We start from the raw sequence: 22,795 nt of genomic DNA, 5'->3' as shown, positions 1-22,795 counted from the left end.
GGCTTAGGCTTTGAAAATGGCCTGTTTACATAAATAGGCCAGGCTTAGGCTTCTTAAAAGGCCTACGAAGCCTGATAGGCCGGCCTGTTTATAATAATTATTATTTATATAATATTATTATTTATATCTTATAAAAAAATATTATTTATAATAATTATTATTTTTCGTAATCGTATTTGTTATTTTATTAGTTTTTAATTATTGTGTTAATCATATTATTAGCTTTTTCTTAATGTTGTAGAAATTATCAAAATTTAAATGTGAACTTTTTAAGGCCTGTTTAGCCTATTTAAAAAAACTATATAGAGAAGCTTTAATGTAACACAGGCTTTTAAACAGGCTATAAGGCCAGGCCAGGCTTTTAAAAGGCTCAGGCCAGGCCAAAAAAAATAGCATTTGATAGGCCGCAGGCCAGGCTCAGGCCTGAAAAAAAATTGTAGGCCAGACTTAGGCCTGTCAAGGCCTGGCCTGGCCTGGCCTGTTCCCAACCCTAACTGTAAATAAAAGAGATGTCCGAGATGATGTGAACCTGATGTTCCTATCCACTGACCAAACTTAGGAACATTAATATGCTTTTCATTATCTAAATTATAAATTTGTGAAAATTTATTTTAATATTTTTTTACAATGAGAATTTATTTTAATATTAATTATTTAAATTAATTAATAATATAAAAGCAAAGGTAAAGTTGGATTAAGAAAATAGTGTAATATTTATAGAGTTCCATTGTAAAAAAGAAAGAAAGACAATCTTCATGTAAAAAAATATAATATAATATTTGAAAAAACAAATAATAAATTCTTGAAAAAAAAAAAAAAATTATAAAAGTGTATTTGCTTTTTTTATAACAAAAGTATATTAACTTTTCGCTCCAATTTTTGTCATATGTATTTCTTCCTTAAACTAGATCTTACTTACGTGTAATTATAAAGACTAGTCCATGAAATCTTGTGTAATTCAAATGGAAGATAAAGTACTCTCAATTCCATAAAGAATTTTAACATCGGTGCATGTCTAATTCAAAGCTTTGATTAAATTAGAAGAGATTCGCATTATTTTTCGAACCTCCAAACTCATTTTCCTTCCATATATTTTTTCTTATTTCTTTTCGTGTCCAATTTTTCCTTTTACTAAATCCTTATATTTTTTTAATTTTTTTTCGTTCTTCCAACCCCCTCAATCAATCCTCTCACTACCATTAATTTCTTTAAGCCTTTTCCTTTTTCAATTCAATGCTTCTTCTCTGATTATTATTCTTTCACTTTTCTTTACTTTGTTGACAAATTTTTACTCTGTTTCAAAACCATTCAATTATTTTGAATTAATTTCTGACACATATCAACACTTTCCGCGCAATTTCTTCACAGATTCAACATTCATGGTTCAGTTTTTCTCTTCTTATTCTTCTTCACTGAAAAATTCGAGTTCTATTGAACAATACTTATTTTTCTGCATAAACTGCATTATCCTTTTGAAATATTCTTCTGGGGTGTAAATTTTATTGATAAAGTTGAAATTTTGTCTTCAAATTTTAATACCCTTTTGAAATATTCTTCTGGGGTGTTAAGATTATAGATAAAGTTGACATTTTGACTTCAAATTTTGATACTCTTTTGAAATATTTATCTGGGGTGTTAAGATTATTGATGAAGTTGACATTTTGACTTCAAATTTTGATACCCTTTTGAGATTTTTTGTTTACATAATGAAGCTTGTGGTTCGTGTGATTGAGGCAAAGAATTTGCCACCAATGGATCCTAATGGGTTGAGTGATCCATATGTGAGGTTACAGTTAGGAAAACAAAGGTTTAGAACTAAAGTGATTAAGAAGAATTTGAATCCTAAATGGGATGAAGAGTTTAGTTTTAAGGTTGATGATCTTAAAGAAGAGTTACTAATTTCTGTTATGGATGAAGATAAGTTTTTGATTGATGATTTTGTTGGTCAACTTAAAGTTCCTATGTCACTTGTTTTTGATGAAGAGATCAAATCCCTTGGTACTGCTTGGTACTCGTTGCAACCGAAAAGCAAGAAGTCGAAAAACAAGGAATCTGGTGTGTGTTATGCTGTGTTGATTAACTCAGCTTTTTTGTACTTTATCCAATAGTTTATTGCTTAATTAGTTAGTTTATTGGTTGTTTATTTTGCATGACATCAATTTGTTCTCATTAAGTAGTTAATTTGATCTTATTTTTATGTCGAAAATGTGTCATTCAAGGGCCGGATTGATACCGTAATCTTTTGAGGATTAAGTAGATGTTTTGAAAATCTTTCTAGGATCAAATGAGGGGTTTACTTTTTATTTTGTTGACTTAAGTTTGTGCTGTTTTTATATTAATTTTGCACTTAAATTGTGTGATCGGTTGTTATGTCTAATTTGAGACTATGAGAATGAGATAGTAAATCTCAAAAAGAACATCGACTCGAGTATTTTTGGAAAATAACATGCTTGCTAACTGTGAACATTAATATATGAATCTTCATTTTGCTGGTATTTTGAACTTAAAATTCTGGCGTTATATATTGGCAGGTGAGCTTCGTTTGAGTATATATTTTGAACTGAAAACTGCATCCATTGAGTCAAATGTTCATGGTGATCTAGTATTTCATCCAAGAAAAATTACCGATTCTATTATGGAATCGCCTTCAAGATCTTCCACTGGATATTCAAGCTCATCTTCTCCTGCAAGGGAAGAAGTTACATCTGTTAAGGATGAAAAATCCGGTACGCAGAAATCACTCACAGGAAGAATTGCTCATATCTTTAATAAGAGTTCTGATATGTCGTCAAACCTATCATCACGTAGAAGTGTTGACTCAGACCAAACTGAAATTAGTAAAGACGAAGTTATTGAGGTCAATACGGAAGCTCAGTCCTCGGACGAGACTTTTGAAGAAGCTATGAAGAAAATACAGGCTTCAGATCAAGGAAGTGAAATTCTGAGTAATTTACCAGGAGGGTTGTTAGTTGATCAACATTATACTATTGCGCCAGAAGAGTTGAACACATTACTCTTTTCTTCCGATTCAAATTTTCTCAAGTCGTTGGCAGATGTACAGGGTAGTACAGAACTGCAATTAGGACCTTGGAAATTTGAGAATGGTGGGGAGAGCCTCAAAAGATTAGTCACTTACATCAAGGCTCCGAGTAAATTAATTAAGGCAGTCAAAGCGTTTGAAGAACAGACATATTTAAAAGCCGATGGGAAAAACTTTGCCGTTCAAGTCATTGTCAGCACTCCTGATGTTGTGTATGGGAGCACCTTTCGGGTAGAATTACTCTATATGATCACACCTGGACCGGAGTTGCCCTCAGGGGAACAGTGTTCGCATCTGGTTATATCATGGCGAATGAATTTCTTACAGAGCACCATGATGAAAGGAATGATAGAAAACGGGGCTCGGACAGGTATGAAGGAAAGTTTTGAACAATATGCCAATTTGTTGTCTCAGGATGTTAAACCTGTTGATCTATCGGAACTTAGTTCGAGTAAGGAACAAGCTTTGGCATCATTACAAGCAGAGCCACAGTCTGATTGGAAGCTGGCAGTGCAGTATTTTGCTAACTTCACGGTAGTCTCAACAGTTTTCATAGGGTTGTATGTGCTTATCCACATATGGCTTGCTTCTCCAAGTACAATTCACGGGCTCGAGTTTGCTGGACTTGATTTGCCAGATTCAATAGGTGAATTTGTTGTTTGTGCTGTCCTGGTTCTTCAAGGTGAACGCATGCTAGGTTTAATCTCACGCTTCATAAAAGCCAGAGCTCAAAAGGGTAATCTCACGCCTGATTGAATTCAATAATTATTGTTTAAATAAACTGGTTTTCCTTTTTGTTTCCGACTCAGGGCCTGTTTGGATTGACTTTTTAACTTCTCTACCGACATAAAACTCTTGTGAGACTTTTTGAAAGGATTTATGAAATATGTCATATTCCATAAATTGTTTTCAGCTTATTTCCACAAGTTCACCAGGATAGCATATCAAAGCAACTTATAGCTTATATGAAAATAGTTTGACTTTATTTCATCTTTTATTATTGAATTAGCTTATAAGTACGTATATGATAACTGTAATTGCTATAAGCACTTAATTAAGCTGTTTATCCAAACAGGGACTTTGTTATGCTATTGATAGTTTGATCATGATTTGTTTCTTTCTTTTCTCTTTCTAGTGTATTTTACTTAATTTGATGCCCTTGTGTCTTTGTTTATGCTGATTTTTTTGTTGGATGCTTCAATATTAGGTAGTGATCATGGAATTAAAGCTCAAGGAGATGGGTGGTTATTAACTGTTGCCTTGATTGAAGGAAGCGATTTACCTTCTGTCGACTCTGGTGGATTCTCTGACCCGTATGTGGTGTTTACTTGCAATGGGAAAGTAAGAAACAGTTCAATCAAGTTCCAGAAATCTAATCCTTTATGGAATGGTGAATATCATACCTTAATTTATTATTTTCCGTTTTATAATTGGAATATAAACCTCTAAATCTACTGAATACCATACTTTATTAATTATTTTCGTTAAGCGCATGCATTCTCTATGTTTACAGAAATATTTGAGTTTGATGCAATGGACGATCCTCCTTCTGTGCTGGAGGTGGAAGTTTATGATTTTGACGGGCCTTTTGATGCAACTACATGTTTAGGGCGTGCTGAGATTAATTTTCTAAAAGTAAACATCTCAGATCTTTCTGATATATGGATTCCTCTTGAAGGAAAGTTAGCTTTGGCATGTCAGTCTAAGTTGCACTTAAGAATTTTCTTGGACAACACTCGAGGTGGAAACGTAGCAAAGGACTATTTAAATAAAATGGAAAAAGAGGTTGGGAAGAAGGTATGTAAAACACTGTCTTCTGTGCTTTTACTTGTGTTTTGTTATTCTTCTTCTTATGGTTTTTTCATTTAAAAACCTGTAGATTAATATGCGGTCTCCTCAAACTAATTCGGCATTCCAGAAACTCTTTGCGCTTCCAGCTGAGGAATTTCTCATCAATGATTTCACCTGTCATTTGAAAAGAAAAATGCCCCTGCAGGTGTGGTTTATTCTGTCACGTGATGTTGAAAGTCACGGTCATTTTTTCTAGTTTGGAATTTTTCGGCACATGCTTCTTTAGTATATTGTTATCTCATGAAGTTGCCAATGTTTCTCTGTAGGGACGTCTATTTCTATCACCAAGGATAATTGGATTTCATGCAAATTTGTTTGGAAAGAAAACAAAATTCTTTTTTCTTTGGGAGGATATTGAAGAAATCCAGGTTGTTCCTCCTACATTTTCATCAATGGGGAGTCCAATAATTGTCATAACTCTTCGACCGGGTAGAGGTGTGGATGCAAGGCATGGTGCAAAAACACAAGATGAACAAGGAAGGCTAATCTTCCATTTCCAGTCCTTTGTTTCGTTCAGTGTTGCACACAGGTAGGAAATAGTCGTCTTATTGTATTATCTTATGAACCAATTTCTTATATATACATATCTGTCACTTGTTTGAAAATCTATCATGTTTTCCATAACTGTTTCTTATATATCTCCTGTTTGATTGACATGTTTTTGTGTGTGTTTTAAGTCTAGTCCTTTGAGGTTGTTTCGAAAATGCATCGTGTTAAAGATGTCTGTATTGTCAATTTACAATTGCAACTCTTATAGTTGATTTATATCTTGAATTCTGGATAGTCTAAATGAAATATTTTGCCGACTTTTATGTGTATTCAATTGTAGTTTCGTGGAAATGTAACAACATGCTGTCAAAATGATTTCCATAATTTGCATGCAATTTTCTTGTATTACCCTGTCATACAAGTTCAAGTTGGTTAGTGATGAAACGCGAAGAAAAGCTATGATATTTTGACAATTTTGATCTCACGGTGACGACAAAGACGCAGTTTGGTAATTGTCCGTGCAGTACATAAATTGTGAAATATGAACACTTTGTTATGGAAATATCTGATAGTGCCTGCTTCCTACTGCTATATTTAGTAATCACTTTTTACAAAAGCGGTTGCTTTTCAACATCAACAGCCCCTATTCTCCACTTTGATTTTGGCGTGTGAATTATATAATTGCCAAATATGAACTCGGATGATATGAAAGATATCCTATGTTATTTAGAAACTATTTTGGTGGTGATATAGGACTATCATGGCTCTCTGGAAGGCCAGATCCTTGACTCCGGAACAGAAGGTCAAGTTCGTTGAACAGGAATCTGAAACTAAAACCCTTATAAGCGAAGATAGTTGTCCATTCCTTGCCCTCGATGATGTCAGCATGTCTGAGATTCATTCGTGCTCTCTTCCAATTCCTGTAATATCTCTTTCTCTCCTCCTAACACACACGCACACGAGCTCGTGCTCATCCACTTAAATTATCAGTTCTTTTTACACTTTTCCAAATGTTTGTTTAATTATAGTTATTTTCCTTTAATTATTATAGGCAAATTTCCTCATGGAGATATTTAGTGGGGGTGAGGTTGACCGTCGTGTCATGGAAAACTCGGGCTGTCTTAATTACTCTTATACTCCTTGGGTATCCGAGAACACTGATGTCTCTGAGAGGGCAGTATATTACAAATTTGAGAAGCATATTTCGAGTTATAAAGGTGAAGTGACAAGTACTCAACAAAGATCTCCACTTCCAGATGGAAAGGGTTGGCTTGTGGAAGAGGTTTTGAATCTTCATGGCGTTCCCCTTGGTGATTATTTCAATGTGAGTGATCAATTTAAGCTTGTTTCAATATATCTTTGTGTTCTATGATTTATCTGTTCTTGGTTTTCATCTCCTGCATCATTTACTATTGCCGCAGATACACCTTCGCTATCAAATTGAGGATTTGCCCCCAAAAGCAAAAGGGTGTAGAGTTCAAGTATTTTTTGGAATTGAATGGCTAAAAAGTACAAAGAATCAGAAAAGGATTACAAAGAACATTGTACAGAATCTTCAGGAACGTCTTAAAGTGACGTTTAGTCTTGCTGAGAAGGAGCTTTTACCTAGATAGAAAATGATACATCAACATGCATGGGAACTAGCTGCTATTGAGTCGACACAGATGTCGGTTCCATTCACGGGCTTGGACTCGACTATATAATGCATCAAATTATAAGGTTCATGTGATTGTATTGTCTGTCCTAACTTCGTTGAGTATCAGTGGAATATGATGCATCAAATATCAGTTGAATATCAGTGAAACTCTTAGCAGAACTAGAATGATGCCGAAAACTGTGCTGGTCTTCAAACTAGATTACTTGCAGGAGAAGTTACTTGATTGTTCCATTGTGCATAACCATGATTATGGCAGGAGATACTCACCCAGATTGTAACAGCATAGTTGATAGCTTATCACATGGATTAGGAACATTAGGAACATCAGGAACATGTATATTCATGATTATTAAGATTGTGACAGTTGACAGTAGTTGTCAAGAAATGCTTTTTGACATATAGGAAATGTAGAAATTTTTTATGTGACATGAAGCACCGATCCTTCGATTATTATTTGTTAAAATTTGAGATACATTTTTTGTTTTATAAATAATTTGGAACAGTAATATGGCATTCTTTTATCCTTCTATTTTTTTTTCAAGAACAGTAAATGAAAATAAAAAATACAAGATTGTATTAAGCCAATAAAAAGATTACAAATGAGCTAAGGTATATTAAACCCAGTAACCAAATGTATATAATATATACATATCACATTTTTTAGCTAAACTGGACATGCAAATGCATCATAAAAGAATTTGATCATCCCAACTATGTTGGCACCATCAATACTTTTCTATCATTTGCAGCATGCCCAAAATATATTAATACAAAAAGAGAAAAAATACAAAAGTGTGGGGATATAAACTAAACCCAGAAAGAAACTACTCAAATAACATGTACTACAAAACACTAAAAACTACGCCCTTGGGTATTCAGTTCCATCCGCATCAGACTTGACTAGAGAAAGTAGAGAATCTGGAGGCTTGTCAAATTCTTTCATTTCCATACATTTCATGGTATTTGCACCGTACTTTGCCATATAGTCTGCGCACTGGTTACCTTCTCTGTATACGTGTTCAAATGTGACTACCCAATCCCTCGCGCGAAGCTCTTTGATGCAATCAACTACGGGAGCAACATAATCAAATGGTTGAAGTTCTGAATCTTGCATAAATTTTACTGCTTGTAAACAATCTGATCTGCAATTCACTTTTTTTATTCTTTTTGTTGACAATATATCCCAAGCCACTGTTAATCCATTTAAAATGGCTAAAAGTTCTGCCTGGAGGCTGTCGGTATATTCAATGTGTCCGCTAAATCCTTTTATCCAGTTTCCTTGATAATCTCGAATAACACCCCCATAACCTGCTCTATTGAGATTTTTATTTGAGCTTCCATCAACATTTAAGACCACCACGTCCTTCTCTTGTTCGGGATGAAGACGACGCCAAACAACCATCAGTTTCTATGAATTAAGCATAAAATAAAACAGATATTAATTAGCATAGAGTCAACTAAAATTAATACAGTTATAGTAATAAACTTACCAAATGAAATGAAAATACATCAATCTACTAAATATTACTATTTTCAAAGTTTATAGTTAATGGCAAGGACATTTAAAATATAATTTATGATAAAGAAAATGGCAGACCCATTAAAGAAAAAGGGAAACAAGAAAAAAAAACACCTAATCATATTTTATTACTTTGCTTCACAACATTAATATAATTCAACAGCTTTGTGAAAAAAAAAAAAAAAACAGTTCAGCTCATAAAATGAAATTAAAGAATTATTAAATTTAAATGTAGTTTTAATTTCTAGGTTTTTGTTAATTTATTTACAATTTTAGATCCTGCTTTTCAAAATACGAAGATATAGTCCAAATTTTTAAAATTTTCTTCATCTTTAAATTTAAGGTTTATAATGGTATTAAACTAGCTAAGCTAATCTAAGTACAAAGACAAAGAACATTGGTAATTCCAAAATAATTTTGTTTCAACTTACTTTAACATTTTGAAACAAATGCATAGGAGGTGGTGGAACTTCAGGAGCAACAAATAGTGGGAACTTTGCATGATCAGAGCAAGCAGCATTCTCAGAATCAAACCTTTTGTTACTAAGCTCGAAAGTGCTACCCCATTTGGCATATCTGAAAAATACATGTAGAAAATTTAGTAACACAACAAACAAACTATGAATCCCCCATAGAGACATAAATATCAGATACAACACTGACACTAACACATGAACACTATTAATGATTTGAAAAAATAAAAGTGTTTTGAGTTAAAAACCGAACACATCTTTGATCTAAATTGTCAATGCTTCATAACAAACAATTGCAGCTAAGAAGACAAAAGCTAGCGAAAACAAAAATTAAGGTATTTTTACCTGTAACACTCATTTGTGGGGGGATTGTAACTACTCACACCATGATTGTCATATCTTGATGATTGTTGTGGTCTACTGTAGCTAGAGAAACTTGGAAGAATTTGAAATTTTGATGGTTCAATCATGCCGTTGTTCAAAGACGAAGAATGAGATCGCTTCACGCCAAACATCATAAAATTGTAATTTTTTACATCGTTATATATGTATATATATATATATTAGAGATTAGAGGTTGTGGGCTTTTTTTTTTTTTTTTTCGGTATAGAAAGAATGTAGATAATTATAGTTGTTATTCCAACAACTTTATAGATAGAATAGACTTCAAGATAAACTATATAATAAAGTAAAAAAAAAAAAAATAGTATAGATAGGCTTGAAAAAAAAGATAGAACAGTTTGATAAAGATAAAAGGGTTTGGGTTATACCAAGAGAAGTGATGTTTTGTGTATTTATTATCCAAAAAATAGTATAGATAGGCTGGTTTCCAAGCATTTTGTTGCCAATTCCCAAGCTCTTCTCACTTGTGCTTGTTTCTGGAAATTATAGCCGTTCAAAAAAAGACTTCTCTTCTTTTATTAAAAAAAAAAAAATTCTTTTTTTTTTTGGTATAAATACTAACTAATTTCCCGAGATATTTTGTTAAGAAAATATATAAACTAATAATTTTTTTTTATCTGCTATACTATATGCCTAGATGGTTTTCAATACTTTTTTTAATTAAGATAATATATAAACTTATCTCTAATATGCATTAAAATCTAACAACTTTATTTGTCAAAAAACATAAAATCTAACAACTTTACAATCCGCTAATTTGTGCAACGGTTGTACAAGATTCAACATGTTTCAATTCTCTCCTTTTGTGGTTGTTTTACAAATGATGCATCAAATTATAAGGAGCATGACAATCCTAACTTGGTTGAATATCAGTGAAACTCTTAGCAGAACTAGAATGATGCTGAAAAGTGTGCTGGTCTTCAAACTAAAATGTTCCATTGTGCATACGATGATTGTAACAGCACAGCACAGTTGATAGCTTATCACATGGATTAGGAACATCAAGAATAAAAGTTATTCATTCCTTCTTTTTCTTTTTCCAAACACAACTCATAAGTAATAAAAGTCTCCTTTTGTGGTTGTTTTACATATGATGCATCACATTATAAGGAGCATGGCAATCCTAACTTCGTTGAATATCAGTGAAACTCTTAGCAGAACTAGAATGATGTTGAAACGTGTTCTTCATTCCCTTTTTCTTCTTTTTTCTCTTTTAAATAAAAAACAGAGAAAATATAGATGAAGTGAAAACTTGAGGGTGAAATTAGAGAAAAATTGATGACTGTTTTTTTTGTTGAAACTCGGTATCCGGTCCAAGGATAGGTATGTAGCAAACAAAATACCGTATAAAAAATAAGCACAAAGAAAATGCGGATAGATAGACATGCCAATGCCAGTTTTTGTACTAGTTAAGTAAGGTATAGGTTAAACCTGGTTCAACATTGAAATGCAATGACGAATCATAAAATTTGTAAAAATCATTAATGAGCACATTGAACAATCCAACCCTAATAGGGGTGAATGAAATCTTCCAATTATCAAAGTCTCCTTCGAAGTTCAACAACACCGTCGATACATATGAACTATTCTCTTCCTTTCCGTTGACATTAAGTATGCGATGAAAAACATTTTTGTCAATCTTATCGCCATTTTCAAGTCCTTTTACTTTAATGGTTGCAATTTCACCAGCGCTAAACGTGCCCTTATCGTCCCACCAACTAAAAGCAAACATAGGCAATTGTGATCTATCTGCGAGGAAACAAGAAACAAACAAAAGTAAATTAAAGATAAATTGCGGTCAACAATTGCAATTTTGACCGTAATATAACGATTTTAGAGGTCTCTACAACTACATTAAAAGTAAAACTACAAAATTGTAGTACTATTTGTCCGCATTAATGGTATGCGAAAAGAAAAATTAAAGAATTGAAAGAAGAGAGATTAATAAATAGTTAAAGACATAAGAAGAAAGTAACATTAAGAAGAGAGATTTTTGAATTTAGGGTTTATTGTTTTATCTATGGAAAATAAAATTCATAGACATGTTAAATTCTCTAAATACATAACTCTACGTAGTAGCAGAATTCTTGAAGTGAACTCTTTCTATTGTCAATGTAAGAAAATAGATATATATTCCAAGTTCAGTATTCAAAATTGTTCTTGAAATGTTGTGTTTCAAGTTTTTCATTGTTTCTAATTTTTCTTTCATGATAAATATTATCCATCTACTTCCTATAATCATCGACGAAAGTCATCATATAACAAATATGATACTCTTTCCCTCATCCAAACACGAGCAGACCAACACCAACACCATCACTCGTCAATACATACGTGAACCGGTGAATGGACTAACACCAATCAGTCAGCTTGAAACTAGGAACTTCAAATGGTAGTTTACTGCACCTTGGCATCTCATGCTCGTTCCCGTAACTCAAACTGTGAAAGTTTCTCGAGCATCAAATTTTTGTCACGCCTCAAGATTATGGAGCTACAATGTCCATGTTTCATGTGCTATCAAAAAATCTTTTACGTCTTTTAACTCATTTATGTGAACTGGCAGTGGCATCTGCATATTAACAGAATGTTGGCATCAGAAATACAAACATACAGTATGGCACACTGTTTCCGAGGGACCCTTCGTTGTCGAGTAAAATCATGTACTCCCTCCGGTCTCAATTATAAGCAAAAGTAACTAACCTCATATTAAGAAATTTAGACATAGGGCAAACTTACCACATCATGAAAGTCTTCCAGCTAGGATTCCACCAAATATGATAGCTCCATACCACTTATTTGATACAAATCTGAAGGAGGGGAAAAGAAACAAGCTCGAGTCATATTTAAAAAAAGAATGACCACGTCGTAGTTAAAATGGAGAGAACTGAATGAAACATTAAATCGTAAGCTAATTTAAATACATCAGAAATTTTTGCAACACAGTGCAATCGATCAATAAGACAATTGAACAGTAATTAACAGAAAAAATGATGCAAATAGCTTCACAGACTTACTTCCTATTGCAATCAGAACGAGAAGAAAGGTCAACTGTCCATATTTGCCAACCTAAATGTCCAGACGCGACTGCGAGAAATGCATAATATGGCTACCCTGCTCCAACCATATAAATCAGAACACAGAAAACAATTACTTAACCTCTCGTGAAAAAGAGAGCAGAATAAAGTTCATAAATAAATACCTAGTTCGGCGTTAAATCCACTGAGAGCAAGATTACTAAGGCTAGCAATCCCAAACCCAGTAAGCCACTCCTTAGTTGAACCACCGAAGCGTAAAGCTGTTGATTTAACTCCTACTTTTAAGTCATCTTCTTTATCCTGAATGCATAAGATTTTGATTAAGTTGCTTTAACCAAAAGCAAAAAAACTCGTAAACATAAACCTATTCTTGTCAGACTTCATAATCAGTGCAGATTATGAAGCAATTAAAAGGTAGGATATAGAAGTAAATCATAGGGATAATGTCTTCAGAGAAACTATACTGTTTTTACCTGATGTGCGTAGATAGTGTCGTACACAAGAGTCCAACAAAATCCAGAGGCATAAAGTAGCAGCACAATAGATGGATCAAGATTTCCTTTAACTGCTGCCCATCCCAATAGATCCCCCCAATTAAAGGTCAGACCAAGAAATGCCTGAGGCTAAACAATATAGCAGTAGAGCGCCGCACAAATGAGATCATGTATCAAAGATAATAATGTAAACCTCTTCATCAAGGGATATGAGAAGAGAAGTATCAAGGATGAGGCCCCCAAAACACGGCTGCCAAAAAGACAAACCAAATCATATTAAACGTATGAGCAGAAATCAAATTTTGTAGTTTATTTTGATTTGATTATGCCCGCATGTGAAATAATGATAGCATATACAGACAAGTATACGGATGATGGCACTTGCAAGCCATTTGAAGCAAAACTTGTTAAACAAAAAGGATCGATCTTTGTGCGGAACACTAACCTAACACGGGTAGACGTACACCATGGATCTTGGAAGACAAAATTAACACTAACCTATAATTATTCAGTTGCAGAAGAATACCAAGACCCAAAAGCAATTGAAATCCAAGAAAAGAAAGTCCTTGAAACGGTGTCAAAATACCACTTGCAACAGGTCTCAGTTTTGTACGTTCTACCTGCAATATTAGATTATATAAAAAATAGTCAGAACTTGAAACGTAAGATCACATAAAAAACGGGAAAAACATGCAATCATCTACTCAACAAACACAAAGTGTTGCTATTAAAACAAACACACAATGTGACATCATAGGAATAACAATAAACACAAAAAATACAGCAACCAAAGTCTCCAATGCTATTCTGATGCGTGGAAAATGTTTAGTTAGACTAATACCAGGCTTTCATCATATTTAATAACGTCTCGAATTACCTAGAATCACTTTTAATTTCCTTTCCAAACACTGTAATCCACCATAGAATCACTTTGATTCTTTGAGATATTCAATATAACAGTTGCTATTCTACTCTATATATTATTACTTGAACGATGTTCAATCGTAATCGAGATCAAGTCCTATTAGCTGTGCTTAAATGGTACTAATTCTTGCAATTTTTTTCGGGGGGGTTGAAAAACTAATTTCTATTAGGCTCTTTGAATGTTGAAAAATAGATAAGTTTCACACTGGTAAATTGATAATTTAACAATATTTGAAACACAATAAGCAAGAAGAAAAAGAAGCTTACATTACAAGATATATAATATAAAGACGAATTTACAAGCCACATGAAATGTTAAAGCACTAGACTTGGCATGACTAAGCGGAACTCCTACATATCCACATGCACACGAAAGTTTACAACAAAAAAAATATTATCTTGGTATCTCGTATTGCCAAAAAAATGCAACCAAGAAAAAGCAATGACATTTACCTTTGTATCGATATCTCGATCAATGAGATCATTAATAGTACACCCAGCACCTCTCAAAAGGAAAGCCCCACATCCAAACAGAGCCAACATTTTAAAATCAGGAAGATGCCCCGGGGGTGCAGCCAATGTGATTGACCTATCGCATGGAAAAAGAAAACAAACTTAGAATGGAGCACTATGCCTGAAATAATAAATATAAACCTATTCTTGTCACTATGTTTATTTTTAATTCAGGATCATCGCTGGCTACCCATAGTGTCCCCGAGCTGACAACGTAAGACTATGCTCTGCTCGCCCAGGGACCAAGTAAACGTTGGCCAACACATTTCAATCCCCGAGTCTCGGGCAGGTTAATCCACTGGGCCAAGCGGTGATGGTTATTGCTTTTAACTTCTCATTATCAATTTCAAAGGTGTAAATAACTCTTAAAATTGGGATTTTGATTTAACTCAATCCTATAAAATCGACTTGTAAGATGAAAATTGCCTCTACTTTATAAACATACATTCAGGTCATCTCGCAACCGATGTGAGACTTATTAACATTAACCATATCTACTACCTTATATATTTCGAATCACTAATCAATTCCATATCAATAAAGCTACTAATCTCTCTATGCGTGAAAACATTTAACCATAATATAATATAGGCTTAAATGCAGTTTTACCCCCCTGTTTTGATTAAATCGGAATTTTACCCCTCCTGTTTTAAAACGCGGACTTTTACCCCCTGTTTTATAATTTTTTGGATTTTGCCCTCCCTAAAATTCTGCTTTCGAGTCACAACTTCAAAGCTTCACACATAACTCAATTTGGATCAATAATTCACCAAATGGATATCGAAATAACCGTAATCGAGTTATCTTTCCACAGAATCAAACCCCAATGAATTTGGAGTTACAAAGAGAGATTAATTACCATTTTAGTGAAGATATGTCCCCCAAAAATTCTGCACAAAATCTGCTTTCGAGTCACAACTTCAAAACTTCGCACAGAATTCCATTTGGAACCATAATTCATCAAACGGATATCGAAATGACCGTAATCGAGTTATGTTTCCACAAAATCAAACTCCGCTAAATTTGGAGTTACAGAGAGAGATTAATTATCATTTTAGTGAAGGTCTGTCCAAATCAATTATTGTATGGAACTACTACTGGTATTTTTGTCATGTCTCTCACTCTGTAGCTCATTTTTCAATAGTCTTTACATGTTCGGAAAGCTAACGAAATTACCCTTGTTGTCATTTAAATTTCTTCAAATTTGGAGTTACGATTTGTTTGGTAGATGATGTTGAATTTGAAGGTCATAAGTAGATTTCTGCAAAATTAGTAATTGGACAGACCTTCACTAAAACTGTAATTAATCTCTCTTTGTAACTCCAAATTTAGTGGGGTTTGATTCTGTGGAAAGCTAACTCGATTATGGTCACTTCGGTATCCGTTTGGTGAATTATTGATCCAAATTGAGTTGTGTGCGAAGCTTTGAAGTTGTGACTCGAAAGCATATTTTTACAGAATTGTGGGGGACATACCTTCACTAAAACGGTAATGAATCTCTCTTTGTAACTCCAAATTTAGTGTGGTTTGATTCTGTGGAAAGATAACTTGATTACGATCATTTCAATATTCGTTTGGTGAATTATTGATCCAAATTGAGTTGTGTGCGAAGCTTTGAAGTTGTGACTCGAAAGCAGAATATTAGGGGGGGCAAAATCCAAAAAATTATAAAACAAGGGGGTAAAAGTCCGCGTTTTAAAATAGTGGGGGTAAAATTCCGATTTATTCAAAACAGGAGGCAAAACTGTATTTAAGCCTATAATATAATTAAACAAAAACTCTTACCACACAAAAGGCCATAGAAGCAACCATGTTCCCATCGGTTTATCGAGGCGAGCAAGACAAGCATAAGGCTGAACAGACCTATGTAAGTACAAGTCAATCCAAGAGATACCTCCTCCACTACTCACATTGCTACTACTAATGAGATTCTTGTTTTCCTTATTATGTTCTAATCTAAAAGGTGATGTAGAAATATGCACAACAAGTTGAAAATTTGAGAGTGACCCAACATTTTTACAAAGCTCAAGATCATAAATTCCAATGTGGGTTGGCTTGAATGGAGTGATTGAAAGATTTTGAACGGGGTTTCGATGAGAGGGAATCAAGGGATTGAAAATGGAAGAGGAGAAGCTAGAAGAAAGGAGAGTAGGTTTTAGAAATCAAAGATGAAACCATTCTCTCACGGTGGAGAAACGGTGGTCGGAACAGCCGGTGGCGGTTGGATGAATGGGTTTCATACAGTTACTTGTTCTTTTCGAGTGGACGTGGACAAGATTGTCATTCCTCTAAATGGAGGGATAATTCACTAATAACATAACAGTTTAATCGTTGTGTACCGTCGGTGTAAAATTATTTTACACACGCATTCGATAATATGTTGGCACATTATTTATGACTTGTTTGGATTCGGTTTATTTTTAAGCTTATGAAAATAGTTTATAGTTTATACAAATAAATAAAATTCTATGTTAATTCATAAGTTTTCACAAACAAAAATTGTATTTTTATAAGTTGTTTTTTCAAAACTATCTTAAAAATTTCATAATAATAGATAAAATCTTATTTATTTGAATAAGTTATTTCGCATAAACTAACAAATAAGTCAATTCAAACAAGTTTTTATTGAATGTGACATGTCATATATTTTAGATAAAAAAAATTAATTTATATACACTAAAATTATTTTCAACATCCATTTAATAATATATTGACACTGACACTGTAATGTGTTTTAAAACATATAACGTGTAAGTTGTCACATGTTGATTCATAAGCTCAAAAATAAGCCGAATCCAAATAAGTCCTAAATGATGTGACAACACATTATTGGATTTATGTCTAAAATAATTTTACACAGATAATGCACAACAATTAAACTCTATTTGAAAATTATATGTGTAAAGAATTTAGTTATTGTGCATTGTCATTTAAATTTTTTTTTACACATACATTCAATGATATGTGGTCACATCATTTAGGGCTCGTTTGATGCGCATGATAGGATTATTAGGATAGTAACATGATAGATTATAAAATAGGATAAGGATAAGATAAGATATCAACAGGATAACAATTATTCTCAGTTATCCTATCCTATGTTTGGTGCACACATGATAACAAACATGATAATTATTATATCATATTTTTAATACATACTTACTCATAATAATATGATAAAATATATAACATATTTAAATGACAAAATTATCCTTAAAAAAAAAACTTTACACTCCATATAAATTAAATTCATGTGTAAAATATACTGTGTATAGTATAAATTAAATATTTAATTAGTCAAAAAATAAAATTAAATATTTAAATTCATAACATAATTATAAAACATAAATATTTACGAAAAAAAATTGAATTTAGCATTTTATGTGTCTCCCTCTCCCTGCTACGCTTCTCAAATACGCTGCGTTCTAAAACCCTAATTGGTACGATTCTCCATATCCTCTTTTCACCGAATCTATTTACAAAACAACGAAAAAATCATAATTTTTTCTGTATTCCAACTCTATCTTCTAAATTAGACTTCAAATTCGTTTTTAATCGCTACGATTATAGCTCTATCATGTGTTCGATTTATCCCCAATTTTATATTTGATTAACAACATATTCATACTCTAGGGTATAAAAAATCACGTGCTTTCATTTTTTGATTACCCATTTGTATTCTAATTTTCTTTTGACCAAAATTTTGGTTCAAAATTTCTATTTTTTGATTTTTTTTCTTCTACTTGTTTTTAGGGTTTGTGCAAATAGAGGTTAATAGCATGTTCTTAAGATTTGTTGTGATTGTGGCATTGTGATGTAACTTGTTTATGAGCTCATAGTTAAGGGAGCTCAGTTAATTAGTGTTGTTTGAAGAGAATGTATGGAAGAACATCAGGTCTTGATAGGTTTAAGAAAGCCGAGAGTTTGGAACCGTTTTCCGTTAATGGTAATTCGTCTTCGAGGAATGTTGCACAGTCTTCTAGTAAAGTAGTTGGTCATTCATCGGCTTGGTCAGCACAGTCTCAGAATTCTGTACACCAATCTCAGCATCAACAACAGCATGGTTCTCATAAAGCGGTTGGAGTTGAGGCTGCTCCGTTGTTGGGGCAGAATCAACATGCAACTCAGATTGGTGGAGGGCAGTCGATGTGGCAGCCGCCGGATTGGGCGATCGAGCCACGGCCAGGTGTTTTTTATCTCGAAGTTATGAAGGATGGTCAGGTGTTGGATCGGATTAATTTGGATAGACGGAGACATATCTTTGGGAGGCAAATTCAGACATGTGATTATGTGCTCGATCATCAATCCGTTTCTCGCCAACATGCTGTAATTGTTCCCCACAAGAATGGGAGGTTAGAACATCTCTCTTTGTCCTTTGATATTACTGTGATGGTTGCGATGCAATACTTCTCTATATAAATATCATGTCATTTTCTTCTCAATAGCTTGCATCTATTACCAAGATCAAAAGATGCCATATTATGATGTTATCTTTTCAAACTCAAGTATTCAAACATACTAATTCATGTTTCATTCATAAAAACGAAGACAACTTAGGAATAGGAACTACTTCAGCGCTTTTAGACATTGAACTAAAATATGTCTTGTATAATTTAGGAATGATGATTCCCTAGCAAATTGTGATTATAACAATTTTTACTTTATTTCAGCGTATATGTAATTGATTTGGGATCTGCACATGGTACCTTTGTTGCAAATGAGCGATTAACCAAGGATTCACCAGTTGAGTTTGAAGTGGGGCAATCATTGCGGTTTGCTGCATCGACGAGAGTATACATATTAAGAAAGAACGATGCAGCTCTTTTCCCTCGTCCTAAACCACCTACAGAGATTAATTTCCCACCTCCTCCTGACCCGTCTGATGAAGATGCTGTTGTTACTTATAATACGTTACTGAATCGTTATGGCATCACTAAGTCTGATCTAGTGTCCAAATCCAATGAGCTTGGTAGTTCAGCAAGTGGCAAAAACAAGGATTGCCAATCAGAAAGAGCTACTAAGAGAATTAAGAAGATGAGAGTTTCCTTCAGGGATCAAGTTGGAGGAGAATTAGTCGATGTTGTTGGAATTTCAGATGGTGTAGATGTAGAAACCGAACCTGGTCCGGTTGGTGTTAAGGAAGGAAGTCTTGTTGGTAAATATGAATCTCTTGTACAGATAACTGTAATTCCAAAGGGTAAAGAGCAGTCCTCTGTTAAGGAGGCAGATTCATCCCAAAAAGGCGTGACTGATAAACTACAAGAAGTACTAAAAAAGATCAAAACCCCCGTTAAAACTGGGATATACGATGACCTTTATGGAGAATCATTATCTGCCAAAGTTGGATCAGCCTGGGCATACTCACCTGTCAGTAATGGCGAACGAGCTTCAGCAGCTAAGGAGAATGGAGTAGAGAATACATCAAGTGGAAAATCAGACAGTAATCCCAGCAATGCCGATGATGAGGATGATGATGATTTGTTTGGGTGACTATTGAACCTTTGTAGACTGCATTTTGAAATAGATTTGTGGTTTTTTTGAGATTGACATCATAGAGAGATGAAAACATGCAAAACATTACAGTATGTTGCACGCTTTTTTTTATCATCTGGGGTTACTGTTCCATTGCGTCCATAATTAATGTTTACCACTGCATACTCCACAAACTCTTAAAGATTGCAGGTTCATGTTTCAATGGTAAGTTACCCTTTCTATAGTGCCATTAAATAGTTCATTCAAGTAATAGGTTTGTCTCAACGTTTCTAAGATTCTTCTATTGGTATGTCACTATTCACTAATAAGGATTGACTACTAAGCACATGATTACTTGGGAACTTATATTATTTTCTTGGTGATTGAGTGTTCACTTATTGGGTCCTAAGGTTCACTAGGGCTATGGATATTTATAACACATGCACACACCTGCGCGCGCACACATCAAAATGAGTGATAATTATGACAAATATAAAAATAAAAACCCAAAATGTCTTAATTTTGATATTAAAAAAAAAACGTCTTCATTTAATGTGCTAATTAGTAGTAATTCATAATTCAGAGAGTATGTTTTTCATTAATTAAGCTTTCAATGATCAACTGAAAAGGAGAAGTTGGTCATTTGTGTACATGCATTAGTTCAAATTGTGAATGAACTACTCCCTTTATTTCTTCAACTCCAAATCTCATTGTGTCTATTGTATACAACAAAGATAAATAAACTGAGTGATGAAAATGCAAACCTACTTCCTTTAAGAAACAACATTGAAGCTTAACTATATATTGTTGGATTTGTATTTGAAGTGCATGTTTGGATTCACTTTGTTACAGACAAATGTTTGTAGACACAATTGATTTTCATATTTTTGTGAGTAGAATGTTTTTTACCTTAAGAATGACTTTGAATATAAGATTTGGAGTTTTTGGCTTCAAACTGATTATGGTTCAACTTATTTTTTTATGAAAATAAATTTATTCAGAATCAATTTTTACTGCATAATCAAACAAGAATGTTTGAAGATTATCGTTACATTCATTACATTGGAAAATGAATTTGTCTATTTCAAAGGATTAGTCTCTTTTGTATTTTTTGGCCAAACAAAGGATCAGTCTCTAAAAGTAAGAAACTTAGAAATTAGTAATATGCCGATTTTGATGGAGTGGGGTGGATTTTCAAACCTTACTATTAGTAGTTATTAATCAGTACTATAGTAGTATTTCATTAATTGAATGTTTACATAAATAAATAATATATCCGCATGCAATCACATTATTGATGATGTCTAGACTAATTTATGCTTCATGCCTGCCTTTTATATCTTGAGAAATTCTTAAAAGCAATAGTGGCAGGATTCTACTTGAAAATGTTAAGTTTTAAACTCCCACATTACAAAGGATAGACATAATCAATCATCCATAATTAATTCTTCTGGTCACTATTATAAATAAATTTAATTTTTTGGTACATTAAAAAAGTAATGTACCTGATCTACCAATATGTTTAGACCAAATATACATAATTTTTTCAATGTACTAAAAAAAAAAAATCAAATTTGAATCTATGTAATGGTTTAGAAATAACATTGCACAAACTACCAAAAGTTACTTCCATTCATCAAGTGATACAAATTTTTCTACAAACAGAGTCACCTTATAGGCAGAAAGAACATACGGATTTTATAATCATCACGAGTCCAAATACAGCAAAATATATTTCTGTCGTTTTTTCTTTCTCTAGTGCACGAGGGTAATCGAAAGAACTTTATTTTGTTAAGATCATTGTTTGATACGCTTGATTCTTCACACTTTAAAATTTATTTTTATGTGCAACATCGTCATGTTTTTCATCTTTTTTTTCTTCAAGTGTTTGCACAATCTTCAAACACAATATCTAACATATTAAAATGTGATCCCATATAAAAGTACATTTGTAAATGTTTCCTCATAATTTATTTTTTTATCATAAAGTGAGATGTTAGGGGAATATAATTTTATTTACCAAGGTTAAGAGAAAAAGAAACACATCAATTAAAGTTGGTGCATGCATTGCACAATAAACAAACAGGTCGGTACTAATCCGTAGAAGAATTGCTGACTTACATTCATGAAAAGGCACATGGTCGGTTCAAAGATTAGTTTGAACACTTAATGATAATAATTAGAAGATCTTATTAACAAACTCAATAAATTGATGATAATGATCACTATTATCATGATCATGTTATTGAGATCATGATCATCATCATTTAATCTGCGTGATGAATACTATACTTTAATTGAATCAAATAAAATAATGTATTGGTATAGTTCAACAGATAATGTTGAATCGTTAAGCTAAACTTTTTTTTTTTTTAAAGCAAGCTAAGCTAAATAATTTTTGTGGCTACTCTTATTTGAATTCATCATCTTTCATTTGTGTGTGAAATTTTGTTGGTTTTTATCCTTCATCATCTAGGGGTTAACGAGAACTCAGAAGAAACAACGAATTAAATGTCTCAGAATCATAATAGATAGAAATGTCATATCTCCACTCAATTTTTAAGACATTAGATTAATGAGTCATTTATCTTATAAATTTAACTTTTTTTTTTTTTTTTTTTTTTTTACTTAATTTAACATTCTTTTTATTCATGGTTGATGTGAAATTTAGTTACTCACACTTGAAATCTAACGGATAAAATATGTATTCAATATGTATTCAATAAACCCACTTGGGGTTGGTCGAGTGGTGTTGGCTTGGGCCCTTAGAGTATGTTCCTCTCAAGGTCTCAGGTTCGATTCCCACTGGTGCCAATTTCGGTGGGCTAAGTCCATACAAAGCAAAAAAAACTCTGGCTTTAAATGGGGCCCCCACAAGTGGACGGTGAGATTGGTCCCCTTGGATTAGTCGGTCCTAAGACCGGAT

At 33.2% G+C, this 22,795-nt stretch overlaps 2 protein-coding genes and 1 pseudogene across 2 annotated transcripts; 2 read left to right on the top strand and 1 right to left on the bottom strand.

Annotated features, from left to right (window-relative positions):
* Positions 1-921: 921 nt before the first annotated feature.
* Positions 922-7,563, top strand: LOC123899967 (C2 and GRAM domain-containing protein At1g03370-like). Its single transcript, XM_045951242.1, has 9 exons — positions 922-2,055; positions 2,532-3,776; positions 4,248-4,430; positions 4,554-4,837; positions 4,920-5,036; positions 5,158-5,420; positions 6,134-6,302; positions 6,432-6,704; positions 6,802-7,563. The coding sequence occupies exons 1-9, from the start codon at positions 1,707-1,709 to the stop codon at positions 6,991-6,993; spliced, it is 3,075 nt and encodes a 1,024-aa protein (XP_045807198.1). The 5' UTR covers positions 922-1,706; the 3' UTR covers positions 6,994-7,563.
* A 3,882-nt stretch (positions 7,564-11,445) lies between these two features.
* On the bottom strand, positions 11,446-16,559 carry LOC123898374 (annotated as a pseudogene).
* Positions 16,560-17,743: 1,184 nt separating this feature from the next.
* Positions 17,744-20,119, top strand: LOC123898885 (protein phosphatase 1 regulatory inhibitor subunit PPP1R8 homolog). The gene is made up of 3 exons (XM_045949914.1): positions 17,744-17,837; positions 18,151-18,749; positions 19,068-20,119. The coding sequence occupies exons 2-3, from the start codon at positions 18,274-18,276 to the stop codon at positions 19,885-19,887; spliced, it is 1,296 nt and encodes a 431-aa protein (XP_045805870.1). The 5' UTR covers positions 17,744-17,837; positions 18,151-18,273; the 3' UTR covers positions 19,888-20,119.
* Positions 20,120-22,795: the final 2,676 nt, after the last annotated feature.

This window comes from Trifolium pratense, linkage group LG7, assembly GCF_020283565.1.
Source record: "Trifolium pratense cultivar HEN17-A07 linkage group LG7, ARS_RC_1.1, whole genome shotgun sequence".
NCBI lineage: Eukaryota > Viridiplantae > Streptophyta > Magnoliopsida > Fabales > Fabaceae > Trifolium > Trifolium pratense.
This window is presented reverse-complemented; position numbering and strand designations above follow the sequence as displayed.

Bases quoted from the DNA above. Each gene is read 5' to 3' on its own strand.
- LOC123899967 (XM_045951242.1), top strand. From the start codon at position 1,707: ATGAAGCTTGTGGTTCGTGTGATTGAGGCAAAGAATTTGCCACCAATG. The intron at 4,838-4,919 runs GTATGTAAAACA...AAAAACCTGTAG, and splicing joins AAAAAGAGGTTGGGAAGAAG to ATTAATATGCGGTCTCCTCA. The intron at 5,037-5,157 runs GTGTGGTTTATT...GTTTCTCTGTAG, and splicing joins AAAGAAAAATGCCCCTGCAG to GGACGTCTATTTCTATCACC.
- LOC123898885 (XM_045949914.1), top strand. From the start codon at position 18,274: ATGTATGGAAGAACATCAGGTCTTGATAGGTTTAAGAAAGCCGAGAGT. The intron at 18,750-19,067 runs GTTAGAACATCT...ACTTTATTTCAG, and splicing joins GTTCCCCACAAGAATGGGAG to CGTATATGTAATTGATTTGG.